Source organism: Chamaea fasciata, unplaced genomic scaffold (genome assembly GCF_029207755.1).
Source record: "Chamaea fasciata isolate MVZ Bird 193981 ecotype frontalis unplaced genomic scaffold, bChaFas1.0.hap1 SCAF_2, whole genome shotgun sequence".
NCBI classification, from domain to species: domain Eukaryota; kingdom Metazoa; phylum Chordata; class Aves; order Passeriformes; family Sylviidae; genus Chamaea; species Chamaea fasciata.
This window is the reverse complement of record NW_027094087.1, coordinates 45,774,723-45,797,330: the sequence shown is the minus strand read 5'-3', so window position 1 is coordinate 45,797,330 and position 22,608 is coordinate 45,774,723. Positions and strand designations below refer to the sequence as shown.

General features: G+C 40.0%; 1 protein-coding gene across 6 annotated transcripts in view; it reads left to right on the top strand.

Moving 5' to 3' along the window:
• ATP8A2 (ATPase phospholipid transporting 8A2) overlaps positions 1 to 22,608 on the top strand; it is a 302,792-nt gene that overhangs the window by 242,303 nt on the left and 37,881 nt on the right. Inside the window, exon 35 of one of the 6 annotated variants that reach the window (XM_066175901.1) lies at positions 14,298 to 14,680. The exons of the other annotated variants lie outside the window; for them this stretch is intronic. Coding sequence (XP_066031998.1) covers positions 14,298 to 14,330 — 33 coding nt within the window. The 3' untranslated portion in view covers positions 14,331 to 14,680. Of the gene's footprint in view, positions 1 to 14,297; positions 14,681 to 22,608 lie in introns of those variants that run through there. 6 annotated transcript variants of the gene reach the window in all.

Sequence of the window (22,608 nt, the reverse complement as noted above, 5' to 3'; positions counted from 1 at the left end):
GCTCTAGCTATGGTATGGCAGTTATGGTAACATATGTTATGGTCATGTTTACAGAAATCCTGGGCTACTGCTGACCTTCAATTGTAGCAGAGGAATTCTACAGCCATCAGTCCTTTCACAGTCTTTGACCTGTTTCCAAACAGCAGTTACCTCAGTTTTTCCTTTTCCTTTCATACAAGCTGCACAAATACTCTAGTACTTACTTTAGACAATATCTGGAATAGACTTGAAACTTCAGCAGTTTTTGTGGTAGCTGTTTTCAGAAAAGTGTGATTAGAATTTTTATTTAAACAGAGGGCAAGTAGTTGTCATTCAATCACAACTTTGTACGAAGTGTGGAAGATGCTGCTTTATCTTTCTACCAGTGGTTTATTTTCTAGTAAATGCCTTCTTCACTTCAAATTTAATGCCACATAAAGCTGAAAATGCCAGAAGAAGGACTCTGAATTATAATGCAGGTTCATTATTATGGTTGTGTTAATGTAAATGTAATTTGGTTAACATCCTACGGTTTTGAGGGGTTTTCCGTACTATTTGTTTACAATGTTCCATTCAAGGTTTCTGCCAGGTAAAAAAGATTTTGGCTTGTTTTTTTTCAAATGTTAATTCCATTACTTGGCTACCCTGGTAGGCAGGTTAGCTTCTGAAGTCTTGGCAAAACAGAAGAGCTCTGAAAGTAGGAATGAACGTGTTTCCTTAATCATACTGGTTCTAGCTTTTTTAATCAGCCTTTTTAACACCTATTTCATTACATCGTCAGACTAAACCTTTTAAAGAAGGGGTGTCTTTGTTTCATTCACTCCATCTTTAGGGTTGTGGGTATATCCAGTTAAACCTAGTATTTCTTGGGTTAAAAATGGTAAAATTCAGAAAAGAAAAACCACCAGTTGATGGACTAAAATTCAACTAAATGCTTTGGAGAAAGAATATCTTCATTAAAAATCCACTAAACAAATGTAGCTGAGATACTCATATCAAAAGTAAAAGAGGTTGCACATAGCAATGACTTGACTAAAAGGTATTTTTAATGGGATACATTGAGATAATTAAAATACTATGTAATTAAGTGAAGAGGTTGAAGGAACCTTTTATACTTATATTCCATCTCACTATTTCTGTGCATCAAACAGTGGATTGATACTCAGAAAGCAGATGAGAGTAAGGAAGTTGGTCTTCTTATCACAAGGCATTCTGTTAAAAGAAAATTGCACTACATGTTACTCTGTTAAGCCATTGACACAAGTAATTTTTTGTAAATGAAACAAAATCATGTACAAGAGAAGTGCAAACTAAAATGTAAGTAAACTGCAAAATTTTCTTCAACTTGTTTACTTGCCTACTGATCTGTACCATGAAAGGCTTAGCTGCAAAAGCTGGCTTCTGGATTAAGTGATGTGTGACTGAGCATTATAAATATCTGCTATATTTACAAGGTGGAAAATATTTATTTCATAGCTTATTTGGGCAGATGTGAGCAAGTGTGGGAAGTATGTTAATATATGGAAACACATAACTCTTTAAGTCAAATATTTCCAGTTGGTAATATCCCCAGCACAGATTAAATTTCTACCTAAAGCACAGCCATGTTCTGCACTGCCCTTCTCAACCTTGCCAAGTGAAGGCATGTCTCTTCAACAGGCAGGGATTTGGTTTACTCAGAAGTGGTTTGCTCAGGTCACTTCCATAACAGGCCAAGCAGACTGAGGATCACTGACTGTCCAGCTTTAAGCAATAGGATAGAGTTTAAACAGGATTTATGGCAAGCCAAGCCATACAAATTGTTGCTGTATCAGATCACTAATCCAGTTAGTCCTCTGTCTTCTCTCAGGTTACATGTAGTATTTTTTAAAAAACGAGAATTGAACCATCAAAGTTTGACTGAAACATGAAAAGCTGCTAATTAACCATAGTAATCTGGATGACAGTGGGGTTCACCTTATTGCCTAATCCATGAGGATTTATACCCTAAAAACTGTAATCCCTGCCTTGGTCCTTTTTGTTTTGTTTTAGAGGACTCATGGCTGGTTGGTAGAGCATATGTTACTGATCCATGCACAGGTCAGGTCCATTGTACGGTGTTGGCTCTCTTTGAATCCAGCTGCTAAGCTACAATAGGAGAAAGCTAAAAATACATCAGATATTTTCCTAATACTACACTGCCATGAAAGCGACTGTGTAGTTGTGGGAAGCCATCACAGAGTTACAAATGGGAGGACCTGTCCCCTTTGAAAGGTCCTTGTGATTGCACAGTGCATTCCCGTAGGAAATCTGAGGGTTCTCTCGTGCTCCACGGTCTCATACCAGGAGAGCCAGTGGAGGCGGGAGGGTTCCTCACAGTTGGGTAGGTTGTTGGCTTCAAAGTGATCTTGTTGCAGTGCATTCTTTGGGCTCTGTGGCATGGATTTTCACTTTTAATTCTGGTCTCTCCTTGACTTGGAACATCCTGTGTCCTTTCTTTCCTCCTGCCAAGGGTAATTAGCGATGGGAAACACAAGGCTGGTGACATTGCTGCAGAGGAGGTCGTTCTGTTTTCAGACACCTTGGAAAGAGCGAAGGATCCTGCCTGTGTTCTCAGACCCTCTTCTGATGACAATTTCACATCTAAGCCCATTACTCAAGCCTCATCTCTATTTTACTTCATGATACAGTTGACAGCTATACGGCTGTCAAGATGGAAATTTCCAGGATTTTTGGCAATAGAGAATACTCCTGTTAGTAGTCAAAGGAGCTCTACTGAGTACATTTATGTAGCTCAGTGGGCTGAATTTTCATTCTGCCTTTTAGTTAATGTCTGTCACTGAAGTTGGAGACTTGATTTCTCAGTGAAGGTCTGAGTGCAGCTAGTGGCTCTGTGGGCTTTGCAGCCACTGAAAGGAAGATCACTGATTTCTGCCAGACTGGCAGGTTGATGCTTATTGAGCTTCTTAATGTTTCCTCTCTGCTACTTCTCTATAAGATCTTAACCCAGTGCTAATATCTGATGTGCCCAACTTCTGAACATTACCATTTGCTTCCTCAGCTTTTCTGAGGAAGTGGTGTTCTTGGTCAGTCTTGGTGGTTTTCATTCAAGATGATAGGGAAGTGTAGGGAGTAAAGCTACTTCTTCTTGTAAATTTCCACCAAAGAATGGGATCACTTTTGCTACTGATTTGCGCTTTTTATGATAAAACAAACTGTCCAATAAGCATCTTGCCCTTGAATGAAAATGTCACATCCGATGCTGTCATCATCCAGTTAACTCTAAGTTTGAAAAATCAGAGCAAGACGTTTTCCAGAAGAAAGTATCAACTTCTTTAGTTAATAATCCTGTTTCTGGTTCTGCTCATGATTCTGAGCTGTCTCATCTTACAAAAGGCAGGAGAGACTAAGAATTTGCCTTGTACTTTGCAAGGGTGCAAACACAGAGGGAAACACTACTTAAAATACAGTTTTACTATTACTAGTTCTACTTAAATTTTATATATATATATATATGTGTGTGTGTGTGTGTGGAGAAGGGGCACCAAATAAGCAAACATGTTATTAATGCTCAAGGACAGTGCTGATGCAAAGGGATCTAAACAAGCCCTCTGTAACCTCAGCTGAAGAGTTCTTCTGAAGAGCTGCTTTCTAGGGTGAGGAAATTCCAGTAGAGCTTTCCAGTAATAGTTGCAGTAGCAGAGCAAGCAGAAAAAAAACTTGCTTTGTAAGAAGCAGATTAATATTTTTATGAGGTGACAAACTAGTTTGTTTTGAAAAAAAAAAAACACCAACAGGTGTTGTGTGCATTTGAAGTCATGCACCAGGAGCCACAGGAGTCATAGCACAGCACTAAGCCAGAACTTTGTGTGTATTTGAAATGACAGTCTGCTACCTGAGTTCAGTGACCAGCAAGATAGCTTCTAGTTGGAAATTCCCATTAGTCTGTCATAAATTTTCAGTGACAGAGAAGTCAGTTTGGTATTTTAAGATTATGAAAAATTTGGTATTAATTTTTAATGTTTTGTCGCTTGACAAGAATTAGCTTAGAGTTCTACACTCTCCCCTGTGCATTATATACCCGAGTCAAATGATGACAAGACTGGGCTCTTCTGGCTTTAGTAGGCCCAAGCATCTCTTACTTGTAACAAATCCCACCTGAGAAGGATGTGTATTCCCTGGTAATTGCCTTTTTGCATCAACTCAGATACTGGGTATAGAATAAACAATGAAATACATATGTATGTCATATCCTATTGCTGATCCTACTTCAAAACTCAATGATCAGCAAGATTCCTAGGAGCTGGTGACTGGCTGGTCCTATTTTGATTACCTTTTGGTATGCATTTTAATCCTGTCTTTCCAAAGGAGGCTATCAGGTGCCATAATTGGTTTGGGGAGTTTATTTGCTATTAGCGCAGAATCTGATTGTTCCATTTAGACTGATACCTAGAATGCTTTTTGATAACTGTGTTGATAAATACCAAATCAGAAAAGCAATTTTTAACAATCCTTTCCCTTTAAATGCTACTGTAGTGCATAGCCAAGAAAAATGTAGGCTTTTTTATCTTGGAAATCTTCTCAAAATAATAAGAGGAAAACTAATTTCATATAGTTGACTGAGGTTAGGAGCAATACATACTTGATTAGTTCAGACCACACAAACTCTAGTTTGTCTTGGAGCTGTTTAATTACAGATTCTTTCAGCATTATACTTAAAATTATAATAAAACTGGAAGCTATAAAACTTTGTGTTACTAAAATTCATCCACATATTTCATGATAGAAGTCAGACAAAGTGCTTAACGTGGGTATCAGATTATGTGATGAGAGAACAAGTTTATGTTCTGTCATGTTAGTTGTACATTCTGTTACATTGGCATCAAGACTTCGAGGGGTTGGGTTGTTCTTTTGGAGCTTTTTGGAACAGGAATTCATTTAAGGTGTATAACAAAAGAGGAAACAGGGATGTGTGTCTTCCTCTTCTGTAATTCAGCTGTTGCAGAGTTCACTGCTGAATTTGGGGAGTGGAGGTGATGGGTTTCAAGTAAGGTTACACAAACTTTCATGTTACTTCTAAGCCCCATCCTCAAGAACAGAGATTTTCAGAGGAGATACTCTAAGCCAAATCACAGAATCAAAAAATATTCTGAGTTGGAAGGGACCCACAAAGACCATTGAATCCAGGTCTTAAGTGAATGGCCCATGCAGGCCTTTGACAGACAGCAGCAACATGTTGTCATTACTGTGGTTTGCGCATTGTCCTCACTCACCAAGTGTATGTAAGATTGGGTAGAGCATATGTGGGTTTAGCAGCTAAACATAGGGTTAGAAGCTAGCACCAGCCTGGAAGCAGACTAAGATGTGTTAGTATATTTTTTAGTTCCATATTGCACGTGCCATGCTGCCACTTGATGTCTGTGCTTATGTAGCTCCTGCCTGCCTGTGCCTCAGCCTCCAGGGTTTATTCCATAGGAAGCTTTTCTACTAAAACTGTACAGACCGAGGATGGATAGTTTTTTGTTCTTCTGGGGAGGATTTTTTAGAGGATTTTTCTCCCTCCTCAGAGAGAAGGTTTGCCTGTGCAATACTTGTAATAGTCTGTTTATTTCTGTGCTGCTAGACTGGCCTCACTTTTGGTTTTGGGAACTGCGCTTTGTAGATATGTCAGATAGAGTGAGTAGAGATTGTGTACCTTGAATGTTGAGTTTTCTGCTATAAAGCTATACTGAGAACCTGTGTGGTCTTGGGGCTTTTTGTGTTTGCATTAGTTTAATTGCTTCTTTGACCCCTCTTCCTCTGCTGGCCTTTCAGGCTCTGCAGGCTCTTAGCCTCACTGATATCTCTCTGCAGGATCTTTGTACCAGGAAGCATCCGGGCTCGTCTGGAACTCCCCCAACCCTGCTGTCCAGCTATATCCAGCATTTTCTCTGGCTTTTATACTAAACTTCTGGTTTTGCAATTTTAATACTTGTAATTCGTTTCTTTCTGTTCTGTTAAGCTGTAGATGAGGAGTTTATTAGTTTTAGTTCTCTTTATAACACATCTGTTTCAGCATCTGACTGCTTTTTCATTTCTTTCAGAAGCATTTAGTTGCCCTCTGAGAAAGGGAAGTAATTTATAAATATCCTTCTAGACCAGTACTTTTATGCAGCTCTTCCAGTTATTTGGTAGACTTTGTTAATTTCTTTTATTGTTTCCTTTTAATTTTTTCCCTTTGGGTTACTTTTCCATATTGTATTTCTACTGTCGTATTCTAGGCAGTGTTTTAAAATTTCAGTCTTTATCATTACGGTCAAAATAGAATTTATTTTCTGCCTTAAAAGCATTCAAATTAAATTTTATCCTACATTAGGAAACCTTTCAGTCTTACTGTTTCTGTTGTGTAAAATCCAAAGCAGGGATCCACGAGCTAAAACAGTGAGAGGTACTGCAGTTTGAGCAGAATACAATAGTGTGGATTTCCACTATTTTTTGGCTTCACTGGCCATGTCAAAGCAGACTCTTGGATATGGTCTGCAGGGAACCCTATCTGTCCAGGTCTGAAACATGTTGAAATAAGCTACAATTCCTTTACAACCCCTGCTCATGTATTTTTTTACCCTGAAAACCACAATGTAGGAAATGTCACTTGCACATTTGCATCTTGCCCCTATGTGGACTTGGAACATGGCCCAGGTGCTTGATGACCCTCAAGCTTGATGGCACCCTTGCACCAGCATTCAGGTGCATGTGCTGATTCTCTCTGGTGTTTTTATTTGTAGAGGTGTCTCTCTTTCCATTCAATCTGAATTTGCAGACCAAATTTTCATACATACATACATATATATATACACATATACACATATATACATATACACACACACACATATATATATATATATATATATATATATATATGCACACACATACACACCCCTCCTTTGGACCCAGTATCTTTAAAAATGATCCATTAAAAGCCAGCATGAATATTTCGTCTTCCTGAGAACTGAGGGTAGTACTTACTCTCCTGTGAACTCTTTGGTGGTTTGAGGCTGCCAGAGTCAGCAAGAATCCTAAAGACAGGAAAATCCACAGTGGTTCAGATCTTCACCTTATTTCTCTTAAATGTGCTGATATTGATGCTAATACTGCTGGGCTGCCTTATCTCTTGGTCTGGATTCTTTGTGGATTTGATGAACTAGATATATGAGTTCCTGTGGTGTCTTGAGTCAGGGATAATGCTCTAAACTGAAAATAGGGCTGTTCTGTTTGGTATTTGTTTTTCCATTTATAACTTAAATATTTCCACTTTTTTTTTTTTTTTTAATCATTTATTTCCCATAAATATGTGAAGTTGTTCTCTGAATGCTCTAGGAGTTCAGATGGTCTTGAGGGAATAATGCCATGTCTGGCATCAGTGAAGAGAGGCACCCTGGAGAAAGGCCTGTCAGAGAGGGAACTTCCTTCTGGATTGCTAAGCTATGAATGTGGCAGGAAATATCCTAAGCAGTCTGGCTCCCCCAGGCAGTGGTTTCTTAGGACCTCTCCTACTTCCAGGTACAGCAAACTTACTGGACATGTGAACATTTCCTTGATCAGCTTTTACTGCTGGAATGTGCTAATTTGGATCTTCTTGCATGGAAAGGCTCTAACACTAATAATTGTGTTGTAGACAGACCTAACCAGAAAGTCTATCAGAGTCAAGCTGACATCTAAGCAAGCACTGGAGTCTGCTTTGAGTGAAGAGGTGTTAAGGAACCTGGATTCCACCAGTGGGACTGAACTCAAGACTGATATGTTTTGAACAGCAGAATCTTGGTCAGGGATTAAAAGCAGTGATGTCTCTGAAGGAGGTTAAAGCAGCTGTCTTCTGGGTATTTCATGTTTGGTTTAGTCTTGGAGACCTCCTGGTTCATTTGACTTCAGTTTGTTCCTTTCAGTACTTGAGCTCCCCTACAACACAGTTTCCTGTTTAATTTCTAAGGAGCATTACTGTTGTAATAGTAATGGCATGAGATTAACCTACCTTCTCTGACCTGACAGGGAGTCTTCTTGTTTGCACTTGACTAACACTGTCAGTCAAAAGTCGCTGAGTTGTGTTACTATATTATTTTCCTGGAGCTAACTGACCTTTCCTAATTACTATAACGTTTCATTTCTTTTTTTTTTCCTTATGCTTCAAAATTGATTATGTATATATCTGGCAAAGACTTGTAGAATGGTTTGGATTGGAAGGGACCTTGAAAGTCATTTAGTTCCAAACCCCAAATAACCTCTCTACACACGCACCCCCTGCTATGGGCAGGAACAAAATATATATGGATATCTTTAGTCTGGTGGTTTGAATCCATGGTGCAGAGGATCACTTGTTTTGTAAGCAGCTGTTTTGTTTTGTTTATTCTAGATATTCAATACTCATAAATCTGAACTTGCAGTTTCAGACAGTCCTGAAATGTCATGCTTGAGCTCTTGGGTTAGTAAATGAAATGCAGCTCCTTTGCTGCTTGGTAAAATATTTTAGATATGGTCTTTTCCGGTCTTGTCAATACCTTGTTCCTATGAGCATGTCCTGGAATTTGGTTGCCAAGTGGCACACAGGATTTGGTTTCTTTAGTTTGCCAATTTGCATTTTGGGTTTGATTTCCTGTCTTTAAATTGTTTCAGGTAAACCACAGGTGTCTGGACTGGAAAGTTAACAGAAGGCACCTAACTCGTGAAAATACATAATCAGTACATGGTGGCACAGTCATTTTCAGAAACGTTATTGGCATGCTAATAGCTGTCTTAGGTTGTAATTGTGTTAGTCAGGGCAATTGGATGTGTAACACCCTGAATCTGTCAAAACAGACATAGCAGCTGACAGTGTGCAGGAATCAATCACTTGGTCTCTTTGCTCAAGTGATGTGTGAAGTGTGTAATAAAAGTAGGCTTGAACCCCCCAATTAATATATATGTGACAATACCAAAATTTAAAATGCACAGACTTCCGTTTCCCAATTAATGAATGCTTAGGCTAATGAAATGACAGTGGCAATTTTAATCCCCCAAATTTAAGAATCTCTGACTCACTGCCAGAGGAGAATATAGTAGTGGCAAAAATAATTAGGCATTTCTGTAACATGCTTTTACATTGGATCTGAAATCATTTAGAGGCAAGCTGATATTTTCATGATCATTGTGCAATGGGCTCTAAGAAAACCCTGTTTAAGCAGGGAGGTTGAACCAGGTCACCCCACTGGTGGTCCCTCCCAACTCTAACACTTCGGTGATTGTATCCAGTAGATAAGGAAACAAAATTACAGATGGGGGAATTGGCAAGGTGAAGTACAGATACAGTACCAGACTTTTACCAAAGTTTGTGGAGGAGTCCACTATAAGTAGCTGTGTGTTGTGGCCTCTTTCTAATCAGTGTAAAGTTTAGGCTAAAATCATCCCTGACTACATTTTGAAAAGTTTGCGAAAAGGACTACAAAACGAATGCTTATCAAAATGGTGGGGGTGCCTGTCTGTCTATAAGGGGAGCTGCAAACAGAAGCAGAAGGGATTTGGCTTTTTTTTACTGCTCTGGCTGTTGTTCCTCTGGGACACAGAAATCGGACACTGGGCCTGATGAAAGTGTAAGTGAAGGGGGGTAGTGAGCTTCCTGTGCCAAAAATGAGCATGAATTGGAAAGGCTGAATATGGGTTAGGAAAATCAAAACAGTGTAATTATACACAGACAGTGCTGTCAGTAACACAGGAGAGTTTAAGAAAAGGCAAAGATTGTTTTGTGAGGAAGCACCACTGTCACACTAACTTGGGGAAGAATTTGGCTCAGGACATTTAATGTCACATCACTCATTTAAAGCCCTAAAAATAGTGTTTATAGTAAAACCCCTGACACAGCCACAACTGGTGTGATTCAGATGGCCCCTTTCCTTTTTTAATTTGTGAACAAAGCTGCTCCTTTGAAGAGAAGTGTTTGTTTACAGTTGTTTATCTGTGCAGGAAATGGATCAATTAGATGTAACTTTCTAAGTTAATTGAGTGCCACTACTGAAACCACCTGACGTCATGCTGGTGCCAGCAATGCCAGCTGAGAAATCTCATCGTTGTTGCTGTGAGAAAGACGAGGACACGATGGGAAATGTTATTTTTGGCCCTCAAAAGATTAAAAATTTTAAATATTTATAGGGTCTTATCTAAAATACTGATTGGTTATTAGTGCCTTGAATTGAGGCAGGGATGTGTGAATCCCTAGAGCTTTATGACCATACCCCATCTGAATTAATCTGAACCATTAACAGGGAATTGGCGCTCTGAATTTTCCTCTAGCGATATCCTCCTTTCCACACTGCACTGCCTTTAGTTTTCCTCTTGGATTGTTTCGTTAATGATCTAGACCATAATAACAGCACACGAAAAATAGCTTTCAGATTCATCCCTCTTTGAAATATTTGGCTTCAGCGCTATATTTGTATCTTTGAGCGGGGGGGCGTGGGGCAGGGGGGAGGTTCTGGGTTGTTTTTTTTTCTTCCCTGCTGCACAGGTTTATAATCCTTTTTGCCTGTGCAAAAGCAGAATGACTTCATTAGCATGGTGCTACCTTGTCGCTGTACTGAGTTTTGCAATCTTTTCCTTATTCAACGATTCTTCCCTGCTGACTTAAGGGGGTTTTGAGAGGGGGAGGGAGGAGGTTTAACGTAAATACTCTGGATTTTTTTATCCTGGCAAATTCCTGGCCTGTTTTGAGACTGGAGAAACTATTGGATGCATTTGTTAGTATTGCAAATCGATATTTTTCCTGTCAGTTGCAGAATAGCTCTGACTTATGACAACTGTAATGAGGTCTTCGATAATACTTCTGTGACCTGTAGAAAATGGGTTTATTGTGGGAGCCAGGAACCCTTTCAGAAAGCACCAGTTTTGGAGCTGAGAGAATAACAGGAGAGCACAACTTTAAAGTAAATCTCCTCTCTCATCTAATCTTGAATCTTGCAGGAGAACCACTTGAGGCTACCAGCAAGGTTGAAACTACTCAGTGTGGCTAATGTTTATCTGCTAATATTAAAAAAAATAAAACAAGAAAACCCAAAACAAACCCCAAAATTTCTTTTCCTCTGCTTTGATTTTGATGTTGCTGTCAGGCTTGTGGTAAAAGAGTGAACTTGGGACATACTTTAAGGGCAGAGCACACAGGAAAACTCGGCAGGTCAGTTACCTTAAAAATGTCTCAAATTCAATAAGCTTGTGAGCCTAAGGCAAGCTTAATTAAACTTAAAGGAAAGCAAAAATAAGAATTTAAAATGCTGGTTTGGTTCTCATAAACCTGAGTAAGCCAAAGTCTGGATTACTCAATTATGTATGGTTGTGGGATTTGTTTGTGGGCATTTTCCTGCACAGTGCAAATTCTCAGCATCCTTCTCTTTCACTGTGAATGTGTGCCAGTCTCTGAAGAAGGAGAGGAAGGAACTTAAGGTTATGATTTGGGGGCTTAGAATGTGCTCCGTGTCACTCTTTTTCCTCTCAGGCCACCTGCAGACATGCTGGAAAGTATTTGTAGGGAGAAGGAGGTACAATGATACTCTTTGGAGTGTATACCTGAGACTGTATCTGAGCAGCTGTGTTCCATGTCTGTGCCTTGGAAAAGAGTTCCCTGGAAGAGATTGCAAAGCCCCACTTTGCAGTGAAGTTTAATAGGAAGACGCGAGCTGGGCACAACTGTGGGTCTGTGGGCTGAAAACTTGTCACTTTTGAAGAAGCTGAACCCTAGAGCCTGGCACTGTGATATTGTTTTTCCACCGTTAAAAATATTCTTTAAGGAGCTCTGCATAACACATCTTCATTGAGTTATCTTTCTTCCATTCCCTTTTTGATTGAAATATGCATGGCTTTATTATCAGTTTAGTTTACTTGTCTGTTAAGATAAACTGAAAGCTTTGAAGAGCTTCTGCAATGGATTTAGGTATCAGTGAGCTGAGTGGCTGCTTTGCCTTGCTGTGAGAGGAAATAGTCAAATTCCAGCTCCTGTGTTCACAGTTCCTTAGTTTCTGGAGCTTCAGTGTCTCCTATATCTGCAGCCTCCAGCTAATGCAGTCTAAATAATGCATGTTTGGTGCCAGTACAGGTTTCTTACTGTCTTGGCTGTGACAATGCCCAGTGGCAGAGAATAGGAGGAGTGCAAGAATAGGAAGGGATGTATGTAATGGTGCTTCTGTGGTGTTGTCTCCTACCTCTAAGGAGGTCAGGTATTTCGACATTCAGGAATAATACCTTTGGGTTTATGTAGTGTGATCACTCTCTGGTCCACAGCAACCTCCCTGTATCATATGCTATATATATGTGAAAGCGTTTTATCTCCATATGGTTTTGAACCTGCCACTGGCTGTCTGCTCTGGTGTTCCAAGTTCTTGTAATGGAAGAAGAAAGGAACAATTATTCTTTTTATCTGCTTTCTGCCATTCTTGCCTCTACAGGCCTTTATGTAGTGTTTCTCTCTCTTTCCTTCAATGAAAGTCATTGCACTAGTCATTACTCACAGCGAAGCCATGCCATACTGTGATTATTTCTGTTGCCTTTCCTTTCAACCTTTTCTGATTTTCTGGTGTTCTTTTTGGAATTAAGACAGCAGGTAGAAGCACAGTTGATTTGTTGGGATTTTTTTTGTAGTAGCAAAATATTTATGTTTGTTCAATCCCATCTCTAGTAAGTCCTAACACTGAATTTCCTTTTCTCAACTCCTGGACAACGGGATTACATTCTTAGGCCTTCAACTAACTAATACTAATGCAATATTCCCCCATGTCTATCACTTTTTACTGAAACACATTGGATTTTATTTTGCTGTAAAAAATTGCAAGCTGCACAGAGCCACTTGCTCCCTCTCCCACCAGCTGTATCTGGGAGAGAGTTAGAAGGGTAAAAGATGGAAAACTCATGGGTTGAGATAAGGACAGGTTAATAGGGTAAGCAAAGGCTGCACACACAAGAAGGAAAACCAGGAATTAATTCGCTGCTTCCCATGGGCAGGCAGGTGTTCAGCCATCTCCAGAAGAGCAGAACCCTATCAGGTGTATTGGTTAATCAGGAAGACAAACACCATCGCTTCAGAGGTTCACCTCTTTCTCCTTCTTCCCTCCATTTCATACACTGAGCATGATGTCAGATGGTCTGGAATATCCCTTTGGTCAGTTGGGGTCACCTGTCCTGGCTGTGTCCCCTCCCAACCTCTGATGCATCCTCAGCAACCCCCCTCCAGCATGGCAGTATGGAAATCAGAAAAGGCCTTGGCTCTGTGTAAGTCTTACCCAGCAATAACAAAAACATCTCTATATTATCAACCCTGCATTCAGCACAAATCCAAAACACAACCTTATTCCAGCCACAGTGAACAAAATTAACTTTACCCCAGCAAATGCCAGCACACTACAGTCTGAGAAATGAAGTTTTCTACCGCACAGATGTGATGTAGTGCTCAAATTAGTAAGCAGCATAACTCTTACTGGAGAGCCCCTAATAGAAAGAAACAGGGAAATGCAAGGTATTTTAAAAATTTAATCTGACTCTACTTGAGCATTAGTGTGACCCATGCTCCAAAGTCACTTAAGTGTTCTTGAAAAATACCATAATCATTAGTAAGCAGCTTGCAGAGTGATTGCTGGTGAGATGTGTACACAGGGAGGAGGGGGAGGTACCCACTGTGGGCCATGGTAAACCTCCAGAGTCCCTAAAGGGGGGAAACAATGGCTTAATTTAAAAGATTTCTGGCCAGCTTTTTAAAAATGCTAGCTGTCTGTTACTCCAAGGCTTAAAGATTTTGAGACCTGTTTCCAGTGTCACAGCTCTGGAAAATCTCAGTGCTTCTACTATTTTAACATAAATTCTAAAATTACTGATCTTCATCTACTGTACCTTGCAGCCTTTAAGCCGAATATAATCCTAACATATAATATAGCATAATAAGCAGAATAAAATCCACCTTTTTAAATAGTCAGGCAGAAACTATTTTAAAACTGTTCTTTATTATATGCGGCTGATATGATTTTAAAGAGTAGCCGTGTGGGAGTGTTTCTTTTAAAACTACACACAACATAGTATTGTAGGATTTTTGCACAGAGAAGAAAATAAACTAGGTCAGCATAGGTCAAACTTGAGTCTTCCAGTGAGAGAAGCATCTATTTTAAGTGGAAGATGAGAAATGATATAGTAACTGTTACCCTGAAGTGAAAAATGGTGCTGTTTATGTATTTAATTGGTCAGGGTTTGCAGTGGGGCTTTGAATTCCACTGCTGTCGGATCTTGTATTGCTGCTGTCGATCACGGGCTTTCTCTTTCTTAAAAGACTTACGGTAAATTTATTTTGGATGGCTTCTTAACAGGTGTTTCCTCAGCACTCCGAAGGCTTTAAATGAGAACCGTGCTGCGTGTCCGGAGCTCTCAGCTGAAATCACATGTGGCCCGAGACGGGCGCTGCTGTGTTTACTCATCTGTGGCCACGCTGACAGCAGGCCCTGGCGGGTCCCTCTGCCCGGCCTGGACATGGAACAGATGTCAGGGATTAGTGGGGAAGGATCTGGGCAGGCTTTGGGGCTGCGCGCTGGCGGAAGTCATTCATTGTGGGGACGCGGATGGGGCCGCTGGGCCTGCGCTGAGGAGTCGCCCAAAATGGGCCTCGGTGGTTTTGTGTATCTGAATCAAAACCAAATGTTCTCCTGGCACCTTTTAATTAAAGGGAAAGCATAAATCAACACGATAAAATAAAGTTAGCGGGCCAAGTGGTATTGTGTTTCTACAGAGTTCTTCCCAGCAAAGAAGCTGGCGATGTGGGGCTCTGGGAGTCACGCTGCCTTGCACGCTGTGGGGGAAAGGCTGCCTGCTGTGTCCTGCTGGGAAGGGCTGTGGGGCATGAGGAGGCTGTGCCTGACCTGCCAGCCAGCGGAGCCTCTACACCTTGGGCTGGCCCTCGTGGTCAATTTGTCGTTTTGGCAGTGTTTCATGCTTAAGGGAATGTTTCCTGTGGGACTGCCTGTCTTCAGCTGTTGGGTTTATCGCTGGCCCTTGTGTTTGGAATGTTCTGTGCTCAGAAATCAACCATCTGTGGAGACATAGGGGTAGCACAAGGTGGCCAAGACTGAACTGTGCATGGCACTATGTGTCCCCTACAGACATCGAATGCTGCACCACTTTACTGGGTGACTTTTCAGGCATCTGGCTGGGCTGGAAGCTAACTTTTTGCAGCAATTCCTAAAGCTATGGAATGAGAGCAGGCACCTGTAACTGTGATTTGTGATATGGAAAAAAAGATTTATAAATTGTTACTATATTTTGATGCTGTTGTGAAGATTTCAGTAAAGGGTGAAAGGAAGGGAGAAAAACAAAGAGAGACACAGGGTGCATCTCCAGGCTTTGGCAAGAGAGTGCGGTGGGAGTCACTGCAGATGTACTTCATATGTGACAATACAAGGCACAGAGACCCAGTGGCTCTGTGAAGAAGTTCTACGTGCTCGAGCAATGACATAAATTACTCTGGGAATGAAAGCAAAGGAAAGGAGCAAGGTTTTATAGGAAAAACTATGTATTTGTGTAAGGCTCCATTGATCGGAGTTGAATTGCAGCCGTCCTAAAATAACCCAAAGCCTTTTGGGGTCTCCAGGAGAGGCAGTATGACAGTAAAGAAAACTTGGAGTGAACTGCATTCAGAATATACTTTAAGAATGTAACCACTGAATGAAGATAAAATCCCATGTGAATATATAGTGATTGAGCTAGTAAATTGCTCTTCCTGGAGGAATAAAATGTGGGGAAGTAATGGGTGTTATCTGATGCAAGTCAACCACTGCTGTAACAGATTAAGATCTCTAAAGCTGTGTTTACAGGACACAGTTTTCCAGAATGCAGAACTCCATCTATGGAAGTGGTGTACTCCCAGCTGCTGTTGACTTTGGTAAGGATTCAGTATGCTCATCAATTTATAAACCTATGCCCCAATTTTAAAAACTTGGAAAAAATCTACCTCCCCGAGACTTGCTGTTGCAAGATGTAATTCTTGCTGAATGGTTATTAGCCATTTTCTGGAATTCTTGAGCTACTAAGGAATTGGTAGGATGTAAGACATGGGGAATAGTGTTATCCTGGTAAATGCAATCTCAAATCATTTATTAGGAAATAAGTAAGTTAAAAACAGAACATCAACAACAGTGTTTTCCATTTGTGGTTTTCACTGCTGTAATTCGCTGCAGGCAGCAAACCACATGTTGAGTAGAGTTGCAGTACTCTCCAGCAAGCTGCCTGCAAGAGCAGGTGTCAGCCTGCTCCATTTAAATTGCTACATCAGGACTCTGGAGAGCAGCAGTCTTGCTGACATCAACTCATTTGCCAGATTTGGGGACAAAATGCTGAATCTAATCTGAACTAATACTGATGGAAGTGTTGCCACAGGCCATTTCAGATCTTTCTTTGTGCTGTAGAACTTGAGTTTTGGTCAGCAGCTTCAGTCAGGACCTGTAATTGTTTAGATGGCTCAGGCATGAGGATAGATACCTAATTATACTTACCTGAAATATTTAATAGTGTACCTAATGTTGGGGTTTTTTAATTCACTCTCTTAAGGTGGTCTATAGAAGCACAAAAAAGCTTAGCATGAAGATACATACAATGGCAAATCAAATAGTAAAGTAATAAATGCTGATTTCAAATATTTTTCTTTTTTTAAGTTAGTAAAACAATCATGTGAGATGGGGCAAGTGTTATTTTATAGTAATATAAAAAAGCTATTTTCCAATTAAATATTTGTTTGTTTAAAAGCTTACTTTGAAAACACTCCACTGAGGGTGGTTGTATTTTTTGTGTTTTCTGAGGTTAGTGCATACACCTAAATTCATACCATGAAGCCATGGTGGAGGTGATCTTTCTGCTCCTAGTAGAGCGTCTTTTTATTTAGGAATGGTAATACTGAGGAGGAGGGAGTATCTTGAAACAAACGTATTTTATGTGAGGAAGCCAGCGTGCTTGTAGTAGCAGAGTTGGAAACTTTTGACTCACAAAGCCAGGAAATTTGAAGGTTCTGAATCTTTTTGCAGGTATAACTTAGCAAGTTGTACAAATATCCTTTATCTTTGCTGGTAAGGAACAGCTTCTTCTAAACATAATTACTCCCCTGGAGTTTGAAATTCAAATGTGGGCTCTGTAAAATTAATTCCCTCCCCCCCCCCAGCTTTCATGATTAAGGCACAGTTATTTAATAAGGGCAGCTACTCTGCAAGAGTCATTGCTGTTAAAACTTTTACAGAAACTTACAGACACCAAACAAGAGTGATGATATGCTGAACATCACTTGAAAAGGAGAATGGAAAGTATAAATTTCTTATATGCAGAGTAGAAGTTTATCCTAAAGTGCCTGAAGCAGTGAAGACAAACCGTAACATTGTTGTGTCTGTCAAAGTTACACTCAGATTTCATGTCTTTGTTGGTTGAGGGGGAAGGAGAGCAAAAATACAAAGATTCTGTATAAAGTATGTATAGATGTGACTTTGCTTTCATACTGGCATCACTTTCTTACGTGTTTTACCTTGGCTCAGTGAAGTTAGGGAATCATGGCAGGTCACTGCCCAGCAGCCATAGCTGCCCATGGGCCTGCTCTGCCACACTTTGCAGGGGAAGTTCATCTTAAATTGGAGTATAAGAGAAGATTATTTTGTGTCGCACAATTGTGTAATTGGACACATCCCAGAAAACGCAAACTATCGTATAATTCAGAATAATACCAAGCCTGACTAAGGTGAAGAGAAATAAATCTTGGATGACATAAACAGTGTCAGGAGATTTTTTTCCAAATTGTTCATGGTTTTAATTTCTGCTGGAGAAACTCATGCTAATACAGAAGGGTATTTTAATTTTTTCTTTTTAATGTGAAAGCATAATTAGCTCTTGGTGCTATTTAGCTAAAAGTTTACTGAGATGTTTCATCCACTGTGAGGAGAAGGTCCTTTGGTTAATGAGATCTGTGCCTTCTAATAAAATTTCAGGAGTCCATTTACCCATTTACATGGAGCATGATTTTACTACTAACTTTTAACTAACAGTTTTCTCCAAATGACTTTTTTTTTTTTTTTTTTTTTTTTTAGCTTAGTGTAATGAATAATGAAAAAATATTACAGGCTGCATGGAACTGAATCAGAGTTTACACTGCTAGTGAACCATAAAATCAAATTAAAGCACTATCTGATTAATTTTCTTAATTCTCTTCTATCAGAGTAATAATGGAGCGTAGCATGGGCAGGCTCCTTGTTTAATTGGTACTGTTGTGTACTATTTAAGTAACGAGATAAAGTAATTTTTCCTTTAAGCTGGACTGCATATGTAGAATACATCTTCAGTTAACACAAATCTGGGCTTATTTTAGCATCCTGTGGGACATATTTGGCCAATGATATATTCATGTATCTATCAAATATTAATTTCTGTAAGTTACTTTAAGAAATAGAATAAAAGTAGGTTGTTAACTTGCTGTATTCCTCCATTATGGAAAGAATTCCTGACAAGAAAATTGAAGGGCCTAGAAGATCCTTTCACTGTGTGACTATGGTTTTATAGCTCTAACTAGTCCTTACAAAACCATGGCTGTGTATGTGAAGTTAGTTTTTGTGGGTTTTTCTTTCCTTGAAGATTTTAAATTTTGTTTTGTAGCTTTGTATTGCTAATTCCAGATCATGAAGTAACTTAAAGCAAGAACTTTGTCTTTTTTGAGCTGACATTATATTTTTCTTGGTCTTCTGTACTTTAATTTGTATTTTACTACTTTCTTTTTATTTGTCATAACCAGCAACTTCTTTAGTGAAAAGCTTCTTGCCTGTTACCTGGACTCAATACATCTTGGGCTTTACTAAGGATGCTGAATACCTGCCTTTGTGCTGGTGTAGGCAATTTTCTTTTTGCTCAAAGTACTGCTCCTGTTGTCCCTCCCTACATTTATATCCAGGTGCTACATTAAAATCGTCAACAAGTTTCATAACTTGGAAGCTAGACAGTGGATAGATTTCTTACTCTAGGTTCCCATATGTCTTCAAGTATGACTGGCAAAATTAAGGGAAAGGGGTAAAATATTTGAGTGAGGTGTCTGATTTTTTTTTTCTCCTTTCCTCCTTCTACTGCTCTCAGGGGGATGTGGTGGTATGAGCAGAGACTGGGAGAGGGAGGAAATAGTTTTGAGACTGGACCAATGTGTCATTGTGTTAAATCCAGCCAGCCAGTGAGGTCATTGTTTTCATCTGAGTCATTTTAGAGTGAAAACTCTTACATTATGGAAAACATTGCACATCTTTGTTTCAGATATGGAAATATCCAGCCCGCTTTTAGTGGCAGACCTCTGCTGATTTCATCTGAGGTACTCCTGACTCCCAGTGGTGTAAGCAGGAGGGGAAATCAAATTCTTCTGCCTCATTTCTTAACACTTTGCCACTAACCCAATGGGGTTATTCTTTAGGTGCTTTTCCAGCCTAGACATTTGTTGAAGAGGCAGCTGGTAATTCTGTTGATTGCACCTGTCAGCCCTGAATCTACTAAATCTGTCCAGCCTGGAGCTGGCTGCAGTTACGTTTCAGGGAAAAGTTCCTAAGCACCAACTCATGTTGAGGCTGGACTGTGTTTCAGTATGCACAGGGAAAATCCTCAAGACTGCATTCGTGGATATTGATATTGATTCATATTTGGGCTCCAGTAGGCTCATTCTCCTTGTAGTGTGATTTAACTGGGCGACTGGGGCCAGCTCTGCAGTCAATTTGTATGACCATGAGCTAGCCCTGTCATCTCTCTGCACTTACATTTTAATGTCTGTAATCTCTAAGGTGGGTGTGATGTTTGTAGCACCTTGAGGATCTTGTATAATAACAGGAATTTTAAAACTATTTGTGTATCTTCTACAGTATTAACAGCCATGGGGTGGAGATACTGACCGTTACACACAAGTTAATAGAAATAGTAGGAAGTTTTGATTTAACGTAACAAAGCTTTTTTATCATTTAGTGTGAGAAAGCCATTGCTAGCTGATGTCTTGAGAATAATTTATGAGAAATGTGTTGGTTTATGACGCAGTATCTACCAGTTGTTATGTGGCATGGAGTGCTTAGAGTGTTTGTGGTAAGTCTTGTGTCTCCTTAAGATCTGTTCAGTCACTTGATTGTTGAGAATTAATACTTTCATCCATTTGAGGTAAAACTTACAGGCCTTTTGAGAGAACGCTACCTACCCAGTGCTAGCACTGAAACATTCAGGCTTAAGAGGACCCAAAACATGCAGACCATGCACAGTGCAGTTCTCTAAAGGAAATGAGGGTGGGTAATGGTCTGCAAAGTGTAAATATATACTTGCTGAGGAGTTTGCACAATGACATAGTTCATTATATATGATAGGATTTTTTTTGTGCATGGAATCTGATCCTCTTCCTGCTGAAGTTTGGGTTCAAATTTAATTGTGAAAAGCATTTTAAAAATTAGGAAAAGAAAAGAAAACAACAAACCTGCAACAAATATATCGAAGTAACATCACATCACTAAAAGTGCAACAATTTCAAGATTGGGATAGATGGTATTTTACTTTCTACTGAAAATATTTTCTAGACATTTAAAGAAATGTCTGAATTAGCCCTACTGAGTCTATAGAGCAAATGAAAGGACATCTTTTGCAGGAATCTGAGAGTTTTCAGAGCATTGCTGTAATATGTCCCAGTGTTAATGCTTGAACTTCTCAAGGAGAGTAATAGGTTTGTCCATACCCTGTGCCTCCAGATGAGGCACTGGACTTTAGGTGAAGCAGGACTGTTTTCCCTAGCTAGCAGCACCAGTGGGAAAATGTCTGTGGGTGGGGGGCCAGGAATAGCACCTCAGATCGATGGGCTGGAGCAGGCTTTGAAGAAACTGCCCTCAGTTGACTGAACAGCAGGCATGCTTCCACATGAATTGCCTAACATGGGATGGGAGCAGAGTGACCAACTGGGCTTCCCCTGCCCCAGCTCTAGCCCTTCTGGTGTGCTCAGACCAAGCCACTGGTCTAGAACTGATGGAGGAGAGGTGCTGGCAGAGAGGTCCACCTGGTGCATCTCGCTTGGCTGCCTTGAGGTGTGCTGGTGCAGCTGGGCATGCACTGCTCCCTGCTTTGGCTGCCGAGGCAGAGCACAGGGAACGGCAGGGCCAAGCTCCAAGAGCTGCACTTGCAGCTCCAGCCACAAGTGTCATCAGTGTCTGAGAAGTCCAGATCAAGGGTACCTCAGTGATGGCAGTGAGTATCGTGCTGTCACCATATGTGAATCCCTCACAATAATCATGTGGCTGTCCTCTCCCTCACTCCTCCTTTCCCTAGTGCTGCCAAAGGCAGTGCCATGCTATCACCCACATTTGACTACTGGGGACCCAGCGATGTGCCGTCACTGGACTGCAGGTTGGACTTGAATCCCTGGTGTACAAAGCTGGAATTGCGTGAGTATGAAACCACAACTGAGCGACTTACTGGGTCCTTATCCATGTCTCATGGAGAGAGCTGTGATCAAGCTCCAGGCACACTTCCAGGAATATTTTTTTTCATGCTGGAAATATAAAGTGAGCTGTTTTCATCATGGCCTTATACTTTTGCTGTCCATTTTTTGTCAAAGTTAAAGATATATGAGGAAATGAAATAATAGAAATGAAATAATGGAAAACTTTTGTTATTTAAAATAGGAATTTAAATTTTGTCTAGCTTTTCTTGAATGATATGATTGAGATCCTTGCTTGCTCTGAATCATTTACTGGTCCCCAGCTGTCTAACCATGCTGTGACAAGGATACCAGAACAATGTGCATATTGACTTCCCATCCCTGGGCACTTTTGGCCTTGTTCTCTTTGGAAGTTGAAAAGTTGAAGTTGAAAATAGTGACACCACCTATTGGTGAAACAGTGCTACTAGGAATGATGCCTATGTACATACTAAGAATAGTAAAATGGAGAAAAGAGCTTGAAATATACTCCAGATTGTATTGCAGTTCAAGGGTTTTTTTTTTTAAAACTATCTACTCTCTATTTCATATGCTTGTGCATAACATGTCCTTGAGTTAAAATAAGCAAAGTAGAACTCAAACTCCAACCAGCAAATGTGCAAGCCCACCTTAACCTATGCTTTCTAAAATAACAGTACAAAGACGATCTTCCTGGTCATTCTGAATGATCAGTGCTATCACTTTTTAAAATGTGTTTAAAATTAAAAAAAGAAGTTGTCCACCCTTACAAATGCTATTTAGAGGAGGTTAAAGGCATTGAGACCTAAATTATTTCCCTCCTCAACTGTGAAATAGCTAGAGCTAAGTTCCTTTTCTTTCTTTTCTTGTTCCCATTCTTTCTTTTTAACAATTGTTATCAATTCTCTAAAATGAATGCTTTGTCTGTGGCAGATTAATCAGTGGTTGAAAGGCAGTCTACTGGTGGCAGCAATTTAAGTTGCAGTGTTCTCAGAAGGAGGACTTGCGTTAGTCTCAAGTGTTTTTGGGGGGTGCCATGTGATTAATGGTCTCTGGTAATTTGCTTTGGATGTGATAGTCACTAATATTTACATAAGTAGACAGAACAAAAATGACTTAGTTACATATCATGCAGCCTCTGTGATGACAGAGACGGTCAATATTTTGAATTTGTTTAAAAAAACGACCTATTTCTACGCCTGCTTCGT